Genomic DNA, 22,166 nt, shown 5'->3' with positions numbered 1-22,166 from the left:
AGTACTATACAGGTATTTAACACTGTTCATATTGATGTCTGACCAGTTTTTCAGTTTCTTTCTCTATCACTTTTCACCTTTCTTTGTAACCCATTAAGACCTGAGGCCGATTGTAAAAATGCCTTCTAAATCAGTGGTTCTCAAACGTTTTCATACCAAAGGACGCCCAAAATAATATGTATTTGACCAAGGAACCCCATCTGAAAATGTTTTGTGCCAGGGAACCCCAGGAGAAAAGATTTGTGTCAACACTTTCATAAATGTTCTGACGCGCTGTGAGCTTAATGTACAGTGTATATCTGCTATTTTTGAGAACCACTGTTCTATACCAATGTTCTCAATCATAGTTTTCTGAAAAATGTATATAAACAGATACGTACTTTCCCAGTTTTAATGGGTTTTAGATGTCAATTATGAGCGATTATTATGAGCTTGTATACAACAAAGAATTTCACTCACTTTTTTCTTTTTTCTGGTTGCAATTATTGAATGCTTTAACCAGTGAAAAATAGCAGATATACAAGCTCACAGCGCGGCACCGAGTGCCGCGCTGCGAGCTTGTAGATCTGCTATTTTTGAAAAAGTCGTGAAAATGTGTGCAAATCTTTGAATATATGTATTTTCAAAGCGAACGTTTCTAACTCAAATTTTGCTTCTGGGTGGTCCCTGGAACTAAATATTTTGAGATGGGGGTCCGTGGCCAACTCACTTTTTTCTTTTTTCTGGTTGCATCTGACAGTGCAAACCAGACTATAGTACTGTCTGACTTTCTTTCTTTCCAGATAAACTTTATTTTGTCGCGCTACTCTTCCCACAGTTTTGGTGGCACGCACTTGGGCCACCAATGTGAAATCGGCCGGCATCATTGGGACTCGCCTGCTTGCATTTTGCTAAGAGATACGTTATATATTACTATATAGTTTATTTTATATTTTACTTGAATGGGAAAATGCAAAAAATGTACTTTTCCCACATACGGAGATGACTTGACGTCTTAGATGTCTAACGTCATAGACATTCCAAGATATGGGCTTAATATTGATGACATCAGGGATCTCCATACAGTATATGGGCATAAAAGGGACAAGGACGGAATGGTTAGCACCACTCAAATAGGGAAAATTACTGACAGATACAGAGATATCCATATATGGGCATGATCGGGACGAAATGTTAAAACGGAATACATTTCCCGGTGGATTCCTCCTTGTGACTCGCGTCAGGGCAACCCCACTTGCAATTTCCAGAATTGTTGTGTTTTGTTTTTTGTTTTTTTTTCGGTAAACCTGTGATGTGACAATGAAGTTGAGAAAGGCTTCAATGTAACCATTGTTCAATTTACTGTAAGCATGAACCTGCATTAACGGAGGCTGAGACAGACTGTACAGGTTCAACCAGCCAGGCTACATGTCTTGTTTTTTCTGCACTTTATTACAGTGGTGAAAAAGTACTCAAATGTTTTACTTACAGTAAGTAAAAGTATAATTACGGCAATATAGAAATAATGTTACAAGTAACAGTCCGGAATTAAAAGTGTACTTGAGTAAAAGTATAAACGTATTGGCATCAAAATGTACTAAAGTACCAAAAGTAAATGTATGTTATGCAGAATGTCCCATTTCAAGTTTTCAAATGTATGAAAATCCATTTGAAAATAGCAGATCTATAAGCTCACAATGCGACGAATGTATATAAATGTATATATAAGTGGTTAATGTATGTTTTGTAATAATATTAAAAATCTACAAAGTAAAGTAAGTATTCAAATAAATATAGTGGAGTAAAAGTACAATATTTGGATCAGAGATGTAGTGGAGCAGACGTAAAAGTATTGGAAATCAGAAAGTAAAGTACAGGTACCTCAAAATTGTACTTCCTTAAGTAAAAGTACTTAGTTACTTTACTGCTTTATTATTAACCCATTTAGGCCTAGAATTATTGAATGCTTTAACCAGTGAAAAATAGCAGATATACAAGCTCACAGCGCGGCACCGAGTGCCGCGCTGCGAGCTTGTAGATCTGCTATTTTTGAAAAAGTCGTGAAAATGTGTGCAAATCTTTGAATATAGGTATTTTCAAAGCGAACGTTTCTAACTCAAATTTTGCTTCTGGGTGGTCCCTGGAACTAAATATTTTGAGATGGGGGTCCGTGACCAAATACATATCATTTTGGGGGTCCTTCACATGAAAAGGTTTGAGAACCACTGACATAGTAGTCTCTCAAGAACAGACTAACTGAGCTCCAGTTAAGTGAAAAGGACCTTTTCTTTGACGATGGCTGGCCAGATTGCTGACATAGAAACAGGTTTTTCAAAAAATCTTAGAAGGATTCAAAAGACACTTATAGAATCGGGTCAAAATTATAATTTTCACGATTTTTCAAAAATAGCAGATCTACAAGCTCGCAGCGCGGTACTGGGTGCTGCGCTGTGAGCTTGTATATCTGCTATTTTTCAATAGTTAAAGCATAAAATAATGATACACAATAATGAACACCCTATACCTGACCATAGTCCTACAGAGTCACACTAAAACACCTAAAGTAGCAGATCTGCAAGCTCGAGTTCCCAAATCATTTTGAGGGGTCCCCAAATGATTAATGTGCAACATTGTTTTCTAACTCAACAGTAAACAATTTAAACCAACATAAATGTAAGTGTATAGAGGGTATATGCACATTTCTAAAGTGACAATTGAAGGACCTTTTAATACCTCTTAAAATTAAACATTGGTTAAATTGTCAAATATTAGAGGCAGAAATTGTGAGAATAGCAGATCTACATGCTCGCAAAACATGAGGCGTTGTGAGCATGTAGATCTGCTATTTTCAGAATAGAACTGTGTTATACAAAATGTAATGCCTCAAATCTTAGTGCCCGTAGGGTGGGGGGGGGGGGGGGGTCCCCAGTTCAAATATGATTAATTTGGGGGTCGCGACCTGAAAAGGTTGAGAACCACTGCTGTAGGTGATAATCACAGGATGAAATCACCTTGCAATATTTCCACAATGCTGAAATAGGTAGAGCCTGGTCGAAATATCGGCCATTATTTGACTTTAATTATGCAAACATCATATCCTGATTTCTAAACGTGTTTGTTTTACTCCAAAATAGCAGATCTACAAGCTTGGACAAGTGGCTTAACTGTTGCAAGAGGGGGAAGCAAAACGTCAACCTAACTAGAAGCTCGCTGTGGTCTGAAGCGGTAGTTTCCATTTTTACACACTGATTTAACCGAGAAAAAAAAAAAGAAAACACTATCGCTGTGTGAACTCGACGTAACACCTCACACCAAGTCAGCAGAGTTCATGCTCTGTCCAATATGTGCACTGTTTTCTTTCTTTTTTTTGTGTGAATTTCCTGTTGAAATATTAAAGACATTGCAATGTATAGGTGTATTTTCATATGTTTTTACGAGAAGTATTTTTTATGGAATATATTATATTGGGTAAAATATACCCGGCGTTAGTGATGGTGTAACAAAAAACACAGTTAGTGTTCTAGGGTTAAGCCAGAGTTGTACAGTAGTTGTTTGCACACTGACGATCTACAAGCTTGTGACGCGTCACATCATTGACTCGGACTCCTGAAAACGTACAACTCATAATTTTAAAAGGTTTTTTTTGTTTTTAATATTGTAGTCAAGCCAACCTCATAGCATGCTATTGCTAATATTCACATCACTGTGATGATGAAGTCGTGGACATCCAAGTTTCTTCCGTAAAATAAGCTTTTCTCTGCCGACTATTTTCAGCAGGACTTTTCGAAACAATCTTTTATTTTCCAAACAATAATACTAAAGGCTAGGGCTGTCACGATATGACATTTTACATGACGATTAATTGTCACTCAAATAATTGGCGATTAACGATTTAATTGTGTATTTGTCGTTGATAATTACATTTCTGTTTGGCTTTTAGGCTTTGAAGTTGCATATGGTAGATATGACACATAACCTAAATATACAAAGAAATTACTGACATATTTGACAACTTACTACTTAAAAAATAACATTGATAGTGGAAATAGCCGATCTACAAGCTCACAACGCGTCGAGGTGCAACGCGTTGTGAGCTTGTAGATCTGCTATTTCCACTATTTCTGAATTTTTTCAACATTCACGATTATGACGATTATGACAAAATAATTGCGATAATGTCAAATAATCACGATTAGACGATTATGTAATAATTGTGACAGCCCTACTAAAGGCAACAAGGTACACTGTGCACTGGAAACCCCACAGTACAGCATCTCAAGGAAATTCCAAGTCTCTGCAAAGCTGATTTGCATACAATACTGAAATCAACGGAAACCAATGTGGCTCCTCAGAAGGTCAAGAAAACAGAACATTCTCCAGCAGTAATGTAAAGTATACAGGTATACAAATAAGTATATATAGTTTACAAAGAAAGATTCTCATTTAACCACTTAAACCCTCTCTAGACTAACCAAACCCGAGTTGGTTCGGTGCTCATATCACTTTTTTTCCGTCTACAAACAAAATCTCTTTGTGGAAAAACAGCTGATCTACACTAGTACAAGCTGACAATTTGTGTTGTGTCGTGAGCTTGTAGATTCTTTGGCTAATGTCCCCCCCCCCCCCCCCCCCCCCCCCCCAGAATATGGATGCTGGGGTTCTAGTAAGAATATCATATCGTCTCTGTCGGGTGGAAACATCATGAATATGTCCAGAACTGTTACTTTTCAGAATAAAAAAAAAAAAACACAAAAAAAAACCCCCACCAAAAGCAGGAGAACGATAAGTTTGAAATGCGCCGCTTATGGATCTTCTACTTTTGATGCTTTTGTGTGACGCTGTGACAGTGGTTTTCAACCAGTGGTGCGGGGACCACCAGTGGTCCTTGAGGGGCTTCCAGGTGGTCCCCAGCTAAATGATAGAGAGTAACAAAATGGACCCTTAACAGATCTTTAAGTCTTAAGAGTGTATTTTCACTTTATTTTACACTATCAAGAGTTAAATGATTGTTAAACATCTGCATTACTTAATTTACAAGAAGTCTATATAATTAGAGAATGTAGAAGAACTGTTATTTTGATCGATGTTTGCCGATTGTCATCTCTCCTATTGGTACCAACATCAATACAGCATGGAACTGTGGACAAAATCTTATCCAACGATAACAACACGTTCAAAGTTTTGGGTCTGAGAGGCTAAATCTCATCAAACGGTGGTCCGTGGCTCAAATGCGGAATAAATAATGGCCCTTGATATGAAAAGGGTTGAAAGCCCACTGAAGTAGGACATTAATTCATCATGAAAAGAAAAAAAAGTTCAAATATGGAGATAAGCAGTGTTTCTCAAAGTGGATTTCATGGACTCTCTAGGTTCCTTTATGGGGGTCTAAATTGACCCTTACAAGTCTGTAACTCTGACAGTGTACAAATGGAACCAAATGAACCCTGACGGGTCCATTTGGTTCCATTTGTACACTGTCAGAGTTAAGGGGAGACCTTCAAATTTCAAAGTTTGAGAAACGCTGAATTAGAGGAAGAATAGGTAGCATATTGGGAGATCAGTTTGTACTCACGTATGTCAGGCGGTGGAGGCTGGGGGCGAACCCTCCTGGCGGGCACCGGCGGCTGCACCAGCTCACACAGCCCTCCTCCTCCTCCTCCTCCTCCTCCGGATGCTTGCAGAGGGCTCTCTGCCCCTCCTCCCTGTGGCGTCCTGGCGAGCGGGGGAGGCGGGGTCCGCTCGCTCTGCCCCACATCGATTGGCGCCTCGCTGGAGGCGGCGGAGGAGGCAGCAACGGCGGCGGCGAGGAGGAGAGAGGGGGGAGGAGGAGGGGGGGTAGGGGTTGTGGGAGAAGGAGGTGGAGAGGGAAAGGAGTCGTCGGTTACCATGGCGACGGGAGGTCGGGCGAAAAACCCGAACAGGCGGCTGATCCTATGCATCCTTTTGCTGGCACGGCCCGGATGCCCTTCTCCTCTCCTCTGTGTCGCTCTGCTCTACTCATGCCATAGTATATATAAATATATATAGATAGTATATATATGTATAAATATATACTTTATATATACTGTACATATATATAATCCTTTAAAGCTCTGTGTATTAAAATGATCTAACTCCCTAAAATAACTTTAACTACAGGCAGGTGCAATGGAGTGAAGTCAGATTACAAATGAGAGACAAAAACAGGGCTCAGGGTCCACCATGATCAAAACAGCAGTAAAGATTCCATTCTTTCGTAATTCTATTCTCTGCGTCCAGAACCCGCGTATATATCCACAGAGAAGTTGAGAGAAAGTGGTTGTTGAGCGGCTAGCTGGCACTTAGGCAACCTTTGCCTTGATCCATAGTCCCGCCGACCACGTTGCTACACGAGTCCTGCTGCCAACTGGAACTAGCATTCAAGGCACGTCCCAGGATTCCTGAGCTGTGCTGGAGAACCTTTTAGTTTGAATGTCAGAAGTGAAACTGCTTGTTCCTCTCTCTGTGTGCTCCGTCCCCCTGTGTTCCCTCTCTCTCTATCTCTCTCTCTATCTCTCTGTGACACTGGACAGCAAGTTTCAACCTGCCTGACACTGGGACTGTGACATACCATCAACATACTCTAGATTCTCCCACTGTACACACGTGCGCGCGCGCGCGCACACACACACACACACACACACACACACACACACACACACACACACACACACACACACACACACACACACACACACACACACACACACACACACACACACACACACACACACACACACACACACACACACACACACACACACACACACACACACAATCAGTGTGTCCTGTGTTTACATTTGCTGCACACACTATATGTCACCAGGCATTGTGACGTTCAGTTATACAGCCAAAATGTATGCCGAGTCTAGCATCACATTGATCTGATAATTTGCTATCTACCTCCCGGGTACTATCCATCTAGCCTGGCGTTGCTCATACTAATTCCTTGCTGCATATCGGATATTAGTCTGGACTCGCGAGCAGAATTTTCATTTCCAAGGGGTGGGTTAAAAAAATGGCTCTGGACACGATTGGTTAGACCAGACCAATGCTGGGCCCTGATTGGTTCCCCCAAATTTTGGGGGAGAGGAAATGGATTCACAACTGAGCAGGGCCAAACCCATATTTGCCCAGGCAGATTGGTCTGGTTCCAGTTTTTCGGGTTCGGGTTTTTTATTTATTTTTTATGACAGTGTCAAAGTAGCACAAACTACCGATCTACAGACTCACAAATGCCTCATTTTCGGTATTAACAAAAACTTGTGATAAAATAACTATACTGGAACACAGGTTTCTTTTCTCCCCCATTTCCTGAAAAGTAATGGTTTTGTACAAGGTTTCATAATGAAGGCTTCATTCATTACATGATTCACAGATGAATGTAGGAGTGGACGCCGTCCTGCTCTTTATTTACACACTATTGTGAAAGTTCCCTTTTTCCTCTCCTTATTTCCTTCTGTTTTCAAATAATGAGAATAGAGAATGTGCCGTAACAAATCACTTTCAGTTAAGTCAGTCTTTTTAGCTCGAGAACAAACAAAACAAAACACAAACACAATACACTGACTGGCATGCATAGAGTGGCTATGTTATTGGCAAAGTTTAATATTTTATTTTATACTATTTTCAAATACATTTCATGCTTTGGTTAAGCCTCTTTGGGGTGGGACAACAGAAATACAGGAAATGTATATCTGAAAGTGAACATTACTGTACTTTTTTATGTTAAACTTACTTCACCTAGGAACAGAATAGTATTAGTGACTGTAGTTTGTTTTAGAATATTAACTAAGTTGGTGTGGGCACCAAGCTGTTGTCTTGAGAATGCAGGGCAAGTTTGCCAAGTACATTATAAGTCACTACGTGTTAATCGTACATCCCTGTTCTGTTGTTAGTCTCTGACATGCTGCTGAGTGACTAAATAGACTCGACTAGTTTCAGTTTCAGTCATCATTCAAGCTAGTATACCACATCATTCAAGCTAGTCTACCACTTCATAGTAGTTGACAAGAAGAAGAAAAAACATTTCCTGTGACTGCAAAAAAAAAAAATGATTTAAGCAGTACACATTACACAAGTTTACAGTACAGTGTAAGTCTACAAACAATACACAGGTTAAACATATACAGTAGGCCTTGAAGACTCTAGCAAGAGCACTCATTCAACCACACTTTGACTACGGAGTCCAGTCCACATACTGTATGGTATCGGAGTGCCTCAAAGGCCTTAAAAACAAGGTTCCAAACAGCCCAAAACAAACTAATTAGGCTAATGCTTAACCTTCCATCTCAGGCTTACCTTACCGCTAATCATTTTGTAAGTGTAGGTTGGCTCATAGTAGCTGGAAGAGCACAGCATCTTGCAATGGGCCTGGTGTACAAGATACACTACACCAATCAGATACCCATGTACCTGAAAAAATACTTCCAAAACGTTAAGGATGTCTACAATTACAACACCAGAGGCAGCTCCACAAATCACGTCCAAAACAGATTTGGTTCAAACAAAGGGCTAAATTAGTTCTCCTGCTATGCCGCAAAAATGTATAATGCCCTACCGACGGCCTTAAAGGAGTGTAAATCCATATCCTCCTTTAAAACCACTCTGAAAAGTCACTTACAGGTGGCTACAACTCTAAACTGAAAAAAAAAAAAAAGACAAAGCCTATCCGTATTGAAACAAGCCATAAAGCATTGTTGTGGTGTTTATCCTTTTTAGTTGACCTTGTACACCATGTGAACAGTACTGTTCTGTACCTTTTCCTATGCAAAACTCTAATAAAATCTTCAATCAACAATCAATCAAACCAACCTCGGGGAGGGGGGACAAAAGTGAAAGAAGACTCAACTCTCGCTAGTACAAGAGTGCCGACATTTTGAAGAAATGGCTGCTGGAGGAGCGGTGAAACACGCCGGTGAAGCAAAAAATCCAAAGTCCTCTTATTCTGAGAAATCGAGTCAAGACCTAGTGAAATTGCAGACGAGAACAGACTTGAAACCGGTCTGGAGTGCTACTACACCAAGCTATGAGCTGGGCAGTATTCATTGTAATAAGTTGTATAGAAGACAATTGAACATTTGACACGTTTCCTCCCCATTTACTCAGGAGATGAGGGGAGGGCCATTATCTACCTACTATATTTAACCTGCTCCAACTCCTGCTAGCCAACGGACGTTATGTGGTTAAAGAAACAATGACCCTTCCTTTCTACTCCTATGTGAGCCATTAACCTTAATGGCATGTACATATTCCCTTTAGGGCCATTTTTTCCAAACGTGCACGCAAGCACACACACGCAACACAACGCACACGCATGGACACACACACACACACACACACACACACACACACACACACACACACACACACACACACACACACACACACACACACACACACACACACACACACACACACACACACACACACACACACACACACACACACACACACACACACACACACACACACACTAACAATCCGATTCTATATTTCAAATGATTTCAAATATATTTAGCATGGTTTATTATGGACTAGCCAAGTGGTCCCTAAACCTTTTAGCTTGAGACCCAAAGTTTTAAATAGACGTTTGCCCGGGACCCAAACTAGTGAAAATGTCTTAATTATTACCGTATTTACATTCATTTTTTGTGGAGGGGAAATCCTTTCATTTTGGTCCGTGACCCACAAATGGGTTCCGACCCACTGTTTGGGAAACAGTGGACTAGCCTGTAGTGTAGTCTATTGTCTTAGGGAAATACAACAGCTCTCTGTTAACATCGTTGACACGTTACCTGTTCATTCAGCCTTGTATTCCTTAATCAGTACCTATTTAACATAACAATGCAACATGTTTGCAGTCATGGGTCATGGCGTTTTAGCCAATACAGTGTATTCACATTTAGGTCTATTGTAAAACCATATCACTACTGTCAAACTGTATAGACTTCTCCATATGCAATACAGTAAATGGTTAACTAATGATGTGGGGGTTTCCTTAGACACTCTAGCGTGTGAAACGACAGGCAGACACTGTAATTTGGCAGAGTGCTAAAAGATATTCTAATGACATCATACAGTGTTGAAAGCTTTACAAAATAGCTTAAAACCACAATTATAAGCAAGATGCATGTCACTCAAACGCCTGGCTGCTCTGTCTTTTTGGTTTCAACAAGTTATTGAAAAACTCCAGTGTTTTTGTCTTAAAGAGTCCACTATCTGCTTGCTCCGGTGATTTTGTTCCGCAGAGGAGAGTGACACTGGAGCAGCACGGACAAAACAAAGCCTTTTATTCAGGTGCTAGTACAAAATATGACTGACTTTCGATGCTACTGCATCTTCCTCAGAGTCATTTGTGATTTTTTTTTGCAATTAACCAGGGACGTGCTGGCCATTGGGAAAAGCGGGACAACTCCCGAACGGCCGGTTCATTCTCGGCCGGTCCAGGCCGGGCCATTAGGAAAACATTAAACTGTTTGCACAAAAGTAGTGAAAACAGCAGATCTACAAGCACACAACGCCTCGCACCGCGAGGCGTTGTGTGCTTGTAGATCGGCTGTTTTCACTAGTTTCAATCGTTTTTTAAATGATAAATACAAAACAAACGGTTTTGGACATACAAGGTTTCCACCCGACAACAACAAAATATAGGCCTAATTCATGTAATTGGCCCACTGGCTTGTCACTTGTCATGATCTGAAATGGCAAATCATTGAGTAGCAGCAGCGCTATAGAGAGATCTCTCTCTATAGCGCGCAATGAGGGCCTCTCCAACTCTTTTTCCCGGGCTGAATCAGGGGCCCAGCACGTCCCTGCAATTAACCTATAGCCTGGTAAACCATCCCAGTCTTCATGGCACAATATACAAGGCTCCATAGGATGAGTGACATTTAGTTTATATCACAAAAAAATAAATAAAAATATATATAACTTATTCAAAATGTTGAGTGTAGCCTATTGCTAACGACACCTACCCCCTGCTTCAAGCCCCTTTGCAACTACTTACTGTAGCAACAATACTGTACATACTCGCCTAATTGCAATTATTTGACATCATTGTCATAATCATTTCCATGTTAATATATTTTCAAACATTTTCAAAAATAGTGGAAATAGCAGATTTACAAGCTCACAACGCGTCGCATGTAGATCGGCTATTTCTACTGTCAATGTTGTTTTTTAAGTATAACGTTGTCAAATATGTCACTAATCTCTTTGTACATTTATGTTATGTGTCATATCTGCCATGTGCAACTTCAAAGCCTATAAGCCAAACAGAAATGTACTTGTCAACGACAAAAAAAACACAACGAATTCTTTAATCGCAATTATTTGAGTGACAATTATTCGTCATGTAAAAAAATAATAATCGTAACAGCCCTACAGACTGATAAATGTTGATCTAGGACATCTATCCGCTCAACCTAGAACCCAGACAGTTACATTGGTCTCTGGGTCTCAGATCACATGCATGACAAGAGTATATATGTTCATCTTAAGCTTAATCTAAAAAGTTGACATTATACTGTAGCCCCGACGGCATAAGGAAACTGACGATATTAACCGTACCTCATAACGTATTCCTAGAAGATGACAGGTATGTATGATGATCACACAAATACATCAGTGTGAAAAGACAGGCTTCCTCGTTTGACACCTCAACACAGAGGTGAGGTTGGGGGGTGGGGCGCATGAGAGAGAGAGAGAGAGAGAGAGAGAGAGAGAGAGAGAGAGAGAGAGAGAGAGAGAGAGAGCGACAGACAGACAGACAGACAGAGAGAGACAGAGAGAGAGAGAGTGCCAGAGGAAAGTGAGATAAAGCTGTCTTACCTGTCGTCCTAGTCTGTTCCCAGCAAGGCGTCTACTTTCACGGAGCAATGACACGCACACACACATACACACGCGCGCTAGTATAGACACAAACACACAAACAGTGGTGGGAAAAAACGAATGAGAGAGGAAACGACTAGCCTTTACGAAGAGGGGAGGGGACGAAGTCGACAAACGAGGAAACACATGTTCACTCTGTGTGTGTGTGTGTGTGTGTGTGTGTGTGTGTGTGTGTGTGTGTGTGTGTGTGTGTGTGTGTGTTTGCGTGTGTGTGCCACACTGCCAAAGGTTGCCACAGTCAAGCTGCTTTGCCGACTGCATTGTCTTCAATGCGGAAAGCCCTTTGTTCCATTCACCACTGACATCACACACACACAGTTACAGATGACGCAAACGAAACAGACATAAACAGTGAACTTAGTTCAACCAGCTGTCAAGTGGTTCAACCAAGTTCAATGGTATGTCCCAAGTTCAAGTTCATAATATAGATAGGAGTGAGTGTCTCTGACCTCCTGGGGAATGTTTACTTGCACGCCTCGTTTCGTTTTGCGTCGACCGTGTGTGTGTGTGTGTGTGTGTGTGTGTGTGTGTGTGTGTGTGTGTGTGTGTGTGTGTGTGTGTGTGTGTGTGTGTGTGTGTGTGTTAGGGCTGTCACAATTATTACATAATCGTGTAATCGTGATTATTTGACATTATCGCAATTATTTTGTGATAATCGTCATAATCGTGAATGTTGAAAAATGTCAAAATAGTGGAAATAGCAGATCTACAAGCTCACAACGCGTCGCATCGCGACGCGTTGTGAGCTTGTAGATCGGCTATTTCCACTATCAAAGTTATTTTTTAAGTAGTAAGTTGTCAAATATGTCAGTAATTTCTTTGTATATTTAGGTTATGTGTCATATCTACCATGTACAACTTCAAAGCCTAAAAGCCAAACAGAAATGTAATTATCAACGACAAAAACACAATTAAATCGTTAATCGCCAATTATTTGACAATGAGTGACAATTAATCGTCATGTAAAATGTCACATCGTGACAGCCCTAGTGTGTGTGTGTGTGCGTGCGTGTGTGTGTGTGTGTACACGCACGTGCTGTCAATGATGAATGAAGCACTGAAGAAAATAAAGTCAGCAAGCAATTTGAATGTGTCACCTTTGGAAATATGACACACTCATTATGTAATCTGTATGTACAGGTATACAGAATATGTGTGAAACATATGTGTGCAGTGAGGTGAAGTAACTAAGTACATTTACTTAAGTACTGCACTTAATTAAGTACAATTCTTAGGTAATCAATTGAAAAAAAAAAAGAAAAAAAAAACTACAATTATTTGAAAACTTTAGCTAATAGTTACTTTGTAGATTTTGATTAGGGATGGAAATCGGAATCAGCCAATATAAAAAATCAGCAGGTATGATATCAAACCGGCCGAATCGGTGACCGGCAGGTCACTGACATAAATACCGGTTTTATGCCAATTGTGTCTATGGCACTGCACAGCATGATGCTCTGGTCCTGTGACTAAAGTAAACATTAGCAAGTAGCAGCCAGTCTACTTAGTGGCAGCCTACAGAATACAGATGGTGCTGATTACCTTTGCAATGTAAGGATATATTTCATAATCCTTTGTCAATGCCGTCTCCAAAAAGAAGGGGGGAAAAAAGCATGCGTCACCTGCTTTCCTCCTGCCTAGTCCAGACGGTCATATTAGACTGGTTATTGTCTGTTCTAGCTTATTGGCACTCAAATTGAAATATGTCTTGTAGGCCTACTTGGCCTGAAAAAAGGAGTATTGGAGCAACCCTATTTTCTAGTTCTTAGCTAAAGAAATCGGTATAGGAAAAATCGGTTTTGGCAGGTCAGACCTTCATAAAACCGGTGGATCGGTATCGGCCAAGAATTTTGCAATCGCTCCATCGCTAATTTTGATTATTATTACAAAACTTACATTAATCACTTCAGCGCTATATGCATTTTGGCCATTTGAAATTAGGCGATCTACAAGCTCACAATGGGTCGCGACCAGTGGTGTGTTGGTCTATACTTTCTTTTAGGGCATACTATAATCCGCAGCTATTCGTGTGGCCAGCGCATACGCCAGTGCATAATGCCTATCAGATATGCTACTTTGAAAGGTTCACGAGGGCATACCCTTTTTCAAAAAAATGTCTTCACAGCATACTCTGTATACCCGCGTGACAGGTAGAACACAACACTGGTCACGACGCAACGCATTATGAGCTTGTAGATCTGCCATTTTCAAAGGATTCTCAAAAGATTGAACTTGTGAATAATGAGTACTTTCTACTTTTGGTACTTTAAAGGAGTAGTTCATTCCTAAGACAAAAATCTGATTATAGTATCATATTTACATTTCGTGTAATCAAAATGTAAATGATGATAAAAAAATTAATGATAAAAACTAAAAAGTATTATTGAACTCAAGTCTCCATGGCCTGAGTAATCAATAGGAAAAAAGTCATTTTGTGGGTGAACTACTCCTTTAAGTACATTTTGATACTAACACATTTGGACTTCTACTCAAGTACATTTTTAACACCATTTAAGACATTTAACTTGCAACAGAGCATTTCACAGCATTTCACTGAAGTAAAAAATGTGAGTACTTTTCCACCACTGTACACTATAAAGTGTGTGTTGTTGTTGTTGATGTTGTTGAGCTTGTTTTGTTGCATACAAGCCCTGTTTCTTAACGGTGAAGCGCTCTGTGTTAAAGTAACTCAGAGAATTGTACAAATGGAACCAAAGACGTCACTAGACTGCAAGATGTTTGTGTTTTTTGACAATTTCTCAGATTCCGGGAAGAGTCAGTCACAAGGTCACTGGTCCTGCTCTGCCACATTCACTGCTCAAAAAATCAACAAAGACATCCGCTGCATTTCACCATTTCGGCCAGCAGATGGCAAGCATTAGCTGCTAATAATAAACACAGCAGCCAGTGACACACAGAGGTCTAAACAAACACCCATGACTGCTGTCAATGAAGAAAGGTTTCCATTTTTGGTTCAGCCGGGGATAGCCCATCTTAAGGAACTAATGTCGCCACAAACACGTTGAGCTGGCAGGCCAAGTTGGCCAACGTACAAGCCAAGGTCAAGGCCAAGCTGAAACCATGCCCAATTTTGGATAGATAAGTCGATGACTGACGACATAATTGACTTCAGGATGGACAAATGCAGTCTGCGATACACACAGGAGATCTACGCAATTCCCATGTGGATACTCCTGATATCCACACAACCTTTTCGGGTCACGACCCCCAAAATAATCATATTTTAACTTGGGACCCTCCCAGCCTGACGAGCACTATAAGAGATGAGGCATTACATTTTGTATAACACGGTTCTACTGTGAAAATAGCAGATCTACATCCTCACAATGCGAGGCGTTGTGAGCATGTAGATCGGCCATTTTCACAATATCTGCCTCTAATATTTTACAATTTAGCCAATGTTTAATTTGTCATTTCAGTGGTATTAAACGTCCAGAAATGTGCAGATACCCTCTATACACTTAATGTTGGTATGTATACTGTTGAGTGAGAACAACAATGTTTCACATTAAGTTAATCATCTGGGGACCCCTCTGGGGGTGCCGATCCACAGGTTCAGAACCACTGACCAAGATGGCCAGCATGTGTGGGTGCGTACAGGGCAGGCATTTCAGTTTCCTGGTATTCCTGGTATGAAGTAAGTAGTACTTGGAGAGACCTCACTTTAACCAACACACTTCACACATGCTTTTCCTGCTCGTCAACATGTGGGTCACAGTTTATGCTAGAAAACTATTCTTAAGAAAGAAGAAGAGAAGCACACCGCATACGTAGATGCACTGCAGTGAGACAGTGGAGTTAACAACACAGCAGAGCTAAACACTAGACCACACGCTCGCATCACAATTCTTAAGGTGCCCGGCCACACGGAGCTGGATATTTCTGAAGCTAGACATTTCTGAAGCTAGAAATTTCTTTGTGCGATTGGGGCTTGCAGCCACACGAAGCTGGATATTTCGGCCAGCGAAACTGGATACTTTTGAAACCGGATAAACAAGTGAAGATATTTAAACATATCCGATTCACTGGATCCGTGTAGGCATGGAACACGGATATCTCTGAAGACTTTACTGTGTGTGCTTGTCCCCCTAGTGGAGGTCTGGGGACTCCGATTTTTTTAGACCTAGATATCTTTGTTGTGTGGACCTAGATATTATTCTATGTGGATATCTGAAAAACAGGGATATATGAAAAATCCAGATCCGTGTAGCCTATGTCTAATACACATGCGTAAAAACACACACACAAATATCCCCTCCCCCCCACACACACACACACAAAACGTATTTTCTGCATTAAAGTCCAAGAGCGCAATTAGTATTTATGTTCATAATAAGCTGTCCAAGGTGAAAATTAGCAGAATTTTTGGATTGGGTGGCAGGAGGAACAGTGCAAGAGAGGATTTCACAAATCATTTAGAAGATTTAAAAAACATATTTGCTACCACCCAAACATTGGATATTTGTCGAACATATAATATCCTTTCAAAGCTAAGGGACATTAGTGTCATATGGTGACATCCAAGCACTCTATGGCTAACAACGTCTCTTACCTGTGACTGGGCGTGGTCCTCGGAGGGTCCCTGGGGTGCCGGCGGGGTACGGGCGGGTTGGGCGGAGCGCCTCTAGGCCCCGCCCCTACCTTGGGGGGAAGAGGCGGGGCCGGCCTGTCATCCAGGCCCGGCTCAGCCGAGGAAGAGGAGGAGAAGGACGAGGAGGAGGAAGAGAGGGACATGGGGGAGAAGGTTCCCTCTCCCGCCCCCTGCTGGGCAGAGGGGGGGAAGGCGGCCAGCGTGTTGGGTCGTCTCTGGGGCGAGGGGGAGGTCGAGGCGGCCGAGGGAAAGGCGGGGAGCGAGAGAGGAGTGTGGGGGGCGGGGGTGGTGGGGGTCCTGGGGGGTCTTACCGGGGTTTGAGGGCTGGTTCCGCCCGGCACCGGCACTGGAGAGGCGTTTGCGCGCAGCGCCGCCACGGGAGAGGAGGGAGTGAGAGGCGCCGGGGTGAAGCGTTGCGGGGGACAGTTGGGGGTGCTCCGCGGCGGGATGGGGGGGCACGCGGAGACGGAGGGGGGCGGCGCCACCACGTGGTCGGGGGGGTGGGCGTCCGTCGGGGACGCGGGGAGATATTTAGTCCTGGATTTAGGAACCGGCCTCCCTTGGTCTACGCTTGCCCCTCCGCCCACGACCTCAGTCTCCTTTTCTTTTTTGGGTGTGTTTCGCCTCTCTCTGGGCGTAGGCCTGGTGGTCTCAGTGGGCGTAGGCATGGTGGTCTCAGTGGGCGTAGGACTGATCCTTTCCCTGGGCATAGGACTGATGGTCTCTCTGGCGGGCTCCCTGGGCGTAGGCCTGGTGGTAGGCCCGTCACAGTTATTACATAATAATCGCAATTATCTTGCACAATCGTCATAATCATTTCCACGTTGAAAATTTTGAAAAATAGCAGAAATAGCTTACAACGCGTTGTTGTAAGCTTGTAGATCAGCTATTTCTGCTATTTTCACAAATACATCTAAAGTATAACATTATTAAATAGGTCAGTAATCTGCCCTGGGCAGTTTGTGATTGCGAAGCCTTAATGGCGAACAGAAACTAAGTATGTATTCATATGTTGCAGTCAACAATGCAAAACACAATTAAATCGCTAATCGCAATTATTCGTGTGACAATAAATCGTCAATTTAAATATGTAATTGTGACAACTCTACCTGGTGGTCTCCCTGGGAGTAGTAGGACTGTTGGTATCTCTAGGTGTAGGCTTGGTGGTCTCCCTCGGTGTAGTAGGACTGGTGGTATCTCTAGGCGTAGGCTTGGTGGTCTCCCTCGGTGTAGTAGGACTGGTGGTATCTCTAGGCGTAGGCCTGGTGGTCTCCCTCGGTGTAGTAGGACTGGTGGTATCTCTAGGCGTAGGCTTGGTGGTCTCCCTCGGTGTAGTAGGACTGGTGGTATCTCTAGGCGTAGGCTTGGTGGTCTCCCTCGGTGTAGTAGGACTGGTGGTATCTCTAGGCGTAGGCCTGGTGGTCTCCCTCGGTGTAGGCCTTGGGGTCTCCCTGGGTGTAGGGCTGTCACGATATGACATTTTACATGGCGATTAATTGTCACTCAAATAATTGGAGATTAACGATTTAATTGTGTTTTTGTCATTGACAATTACATTTCTGTTTGGCTTTTAGGCTTTGAAGTTGCACATGGCAGATATGACACAAAACCTAAATACACAAAGAAATTAATGACATATTTGACAACTTACTACTTAAAAAATAACATTGATAGTGGAAATAGCCGATCTACAAGCTCACAACGCGTCGCGATGCGACGCGTTGTGAGCTTGTAGATCTGCTATTTCCACTATTTCTGAAATTTTTCAACATTCACGATTATGACAGAATAATTGTGACAGCCCTACCTGGGTGTAGGACTGACGGTCTCCCTGCCCTCCTCCAGACCCTCCTCCTTCAGCGTGGGGACCGGTGGGTCCCTGGACCCCTCCACCTCTCCTCCGCCCCCACCCGCCTTCCTCTGGTTGGGGACGGGGACGGGTCTCCCTCGCCCGCCCGGCGGCCGCGGCACGGTTCTCTGTCGCCGCATGGCACTGACGCGCTCCGGTCGGCGCGCTCCCTTAGACCAACTCTCCTCCTCCTCCTCCTCCTGCCTCTCCACACAGTGGGGGTCCCTGTCAGGAGACATAGGGCGGTGGTGGGGGTCCTCCACGACGTGGGACTCTCTGTGCAGGCTGGTCCGCTGCAGGCTGGCCAGGATGCGGCGCTGGTGTCCGGGGAGGGTGACCCCCATCCCGTCCAGATGCTCGGCGCTCAGAAACAGGCACTCCTGGAACGTGGCCAGGCCGGCGTCTCGGAAGGCCTGGTGGTGCTGTTCCAGACGCAGCACGCAGAGCCAGTCCCACACGCTCTCCGCCTCCGACATCTTTCTGTGCGTCACCAGTGTGTGTGTGTGTGTGAGCGGTGCGAGCGGGTACGCGGGAACACGTCAGATCATGGTGCAAACAACCTGTGGAAGAGGAAAAAAAAGTATTGTTGGTTAAACACTGTCATATTAAAAACTTTCACATGCCGGAAAGGCGTGTAGGTTGTTCATAGGCTATTTTCGACTCTTAGCGACATGACCAAAACAGGGAAGCCACATTCAATGTGTTAAAACTCTAAATCTATCTGAGCTTAGTTATTATTTGTTTTCAAATCTATGTTCTGTTCTGGTAGGTATAAGGAATTGTAAACTGTTGACTCATTCTTTGAATCAAATATTACGTTTACATTTGAAATTGTTTTGCAATTACAAACTACAGTACGAGCCAAGAAAGTACTTTCCCACCAAACAGTGGTGGAAAAAGTAATATTTTCTTTTACCTAAGTAAAAGTATCCATACTGCAATGTAGACGTACTCTGTTACAGGGCGTGTTACATGTATTATAATTTATATCTGCAAAGTAACTAGTAAGTACAATTTTCAAGTAATTGTAGAGGAGTAAAAGTACAACATTTGGATCCGAGATGAAGTGGAGTAGAACTAAAAGTATTGGAAATTGGAAACACTCATGAAAGTACAAATATCTCAAAATTGTACTTAAGTACAGTACTTGAGTAAAAGTACTTAGTTACTTTACACCACTGCATGTACTGTAGTGTAGGCCTGTCACGTCTCCCTTCAACAAGGTGACCGCGTACAGTTGCTTTACTGTACAACCCGACCCAGGAACAACAACATATGGTGGCCTGATGGTCACAGTCAGTGACGTTGCACTTTATCAGGCCGTCACACAAGGCTACTGTATGTGGTGGTACACCACCTACAGTCTAGACTGTGTATATGTGTGTGTGTGTGTGTGTGTGTGTGTGTGTGTGTGTGTGTGTGTGTGTGTGTGTGTGTGTGTGTGTGTGTGTGTGTGTGTGTGTGTGTGTGTGTGTGCGTGCGTGCGTGCGTGCGTGCGTGCGTGCGTGCGTGCGAGCGAATGGTTGTATCTAAGAATATATATAGATATAGACTATGTTGCAAGAAGAAGTTACATAATTTCTGCTTTTCAATGGTAATTATTATTTCTGCACCCAGACCATTAGCCCAGCACTCACTTAATATTCTGTAAATGGTAAATGGTGCATTTACATTTACATTGTGCATTGCATTTGCTCATTCACACACCCGTTCACACACCACATCAGTGTTTTGCTCAAGGACACTTTGACACTAACTCTGGGGGAGCCTGTGGGATCGAACTGGGAACCATCTGAGCCGCCGCCCATTGTGTCACATTGGGATTGCACGTGTGCATAAATTCAAGGTAGGTTAGTTATTGTAGAAGCACTATCACACAGAGACAGACACAATACTACTTGTAAAGTGATACGTTATAGCCAGATCTCCCGTGTGAGAGACCAAACATCTACCGTTCAATCAAGAAATACACCCACTGTCCAGTGTCCATGGGAGATATTGAGCTTATGAGCTTTAGGCAGTACTACTGTACCTACTGACCAGGGACTACTCTGCTTACTTCACCAGGGTGAAGAATTCTCAATGGAAGAGTTAAGCTGGTTGCACACTGCTGCGTTTTTCGTTGCGAAATGCGTTTTTCAGGGCAAGGAGAGAGAGAGATAGAGAGAGCAAGGGACCGAGTGTTGCGCGAAACGGGCGGCAGTGTGCAAACGTGACTGACATAACGTGAGGTTGATTTTTTTTATTTGCGTGCTCCGAAATTCACTCCGATATTCGGCCCGAAAAACGCAGCAGTGTGCAACCACCTTAAAGGAGTAGTTCACCCCCAAAATGACTTTTTTTCTATTGATTACTCATGCCATGGAGAGTAGAGTTCAATAATACTTTTTGTTTTTTGTCGCATTCCTAAGACAAAAATGTGATAACAATAAATTTACCCCCATTCATTCCGGATGGTGACCCGTTTCGAAACGGGTCACCATCCGGAATCAATGGGGGTAAATTTACTCAAATCAAATTTTTGTCTTAGGAATGTGACAAAAAACTAAAAATATTATTGAACTCTACTCTCCATGGCATGAGTAATCAATAGAAAAAAAGTCATTTTGGGGGTGAACTACTCCTTTAAGGCCTAAGGAGGCTACCTCCAACCACTGCAGATGCACTAGTATTGTAATTTGTAATACATACTTAAAATAAGGTTATAGTCATTCAAATAAGTTCCGGGTTATAAGCTATAGCGTGAGCTTCCTTCTTTGGGTTGCTCATAAGCTAAAAATCACAGAAGTGGAAGTGGAACATGAGCAAATTATGTGCGCGTAATCATAAACTGTCTAATAATAGTGGCTGAGACTTAAAGTGACTTTATGTTTGTGAGTACAAGAGGTCAGCTCTTTTTCCCAGCTGTGAGTCAGATGACGTCTTAATGGCATTTAAGGACAGTCCCACGCAGATGCTGTTGTGATGGCTACTACTGTGTTCAACGTTATGCATAAATAACATCACATTCTGGGTTAGGTACAAAGCGTTGACAGCCTGAGTTAGACTCACTGCCAGTCACCTCTTCATGGTGGATAAAGAATTTGAGTCCAAGTATAAGAAGATTATTTCATATAGCTGCTTACAGTGACACTGCTAGAGGCGGTGTATTTTGATTTTAGTCCTAGGGAAATTCCCCCTAATGAAAACAACAAAAAACATTTTCCCATACAGACAGTGGCAATATTGTCTGCTCTTCATTAATTTCAAGGCAAACCATGTCACTCTTTCAATTATATTCAATAAAATTTCAGCTTACTTGGTTAAAAGCATGTTTCTTTAAAAGCAGAATCAATAAGGCCTAATATGCCCTTAAGATTGTTTTTCTGTACAGTATATGCTATATGGTAAACATTTGGGGTCCTTGCTCTTGGCATGAAAATGTTGGAGAACCACTGTCCTTAAACAATATTAGACAACAACGTTTTTATGGACCCGTTTGCTTGTTTCTCGCAAAAACAGAATCTGGCAACACACTAGCTCAGGTGCTGCTAATGCTAGCTTCGGTGGAATTGATTGTTTTATAGGCCGATCTAAAAATGGTATCCTTAGATCGACAACAAGTGTTCTCCACAACTACTTCCAACAACTACTTTGTTTCTGAAATTATGGTTTTTGGAACGGTTTAACAGGTTTAACAACTTTAACAACGTGAGTCTGAGTTCTCTCACACACGCATGCAACACACACACACACACAACACACAGACAGACGGATAAGTGGAGCGCGCACACACACACACACACACACACACACACACACACACACACACACACA

At 42.4% G+C, this 22,166-nt stretch overlaps 1 protein-coding gene across 6 annotated transcripts in view; it reads right to left on the bottom strand.

Annotated features, from left to right (window-relative positions):
* arap1 (ArfGAP with RhoGAP domain, ankyrin repeat and PH domain 1) overlaps positions 1-22,166 on the bottom strand; it is a 132,995-nt gene that overhangs the window by 84,100 nt on the left and 26,729 nt on the right. For all 6 annotated transcript variants that reach the window (XR_013962261.1, XM_080731559.1, XM_080731562.1 and 3 more), the window contains exons 2-5: positions 18,309-18,910; positions 17,611-17,964; positions 16,463-17,251; positions 5,552-5,748 (exon numbers count right to left, since the gene is read on the bottom strand). Coding sequence is in view for 5 of the 6 variants with exons in the window: in XM_080731559.1 (XP_080587685.1) it covers positions 5,552-5,748; positions 16,463-17,251; positions 17,611-17,964; positions 18,309-18,826 (1,858 nt within the window). In the remaining variant the exon portion in view is untranslated. The remainder of the gene's footprint in view (positions 1-5,551; positions 5,749-16,462; positions 17,252-17,610; positions 17,965-18,308; positions 18,911-22,166) is intronic.

This window comes from Nannobrachium achirus, assembly GCF_963921795.1.
Source record: "Nannobrachium achirus genome assembly, chromosome: 8".
NCBI lineage: Eukaryota > Metazoa > Chordata > Actinopteri > Myctophiformes > Myctophidae > Nannobrachium > Nannobrachium achirus.
Note: the sequence above shows the minus strand (reverse complement) of the source record. Positions and strands in the feature narration are given on the sequence as shown.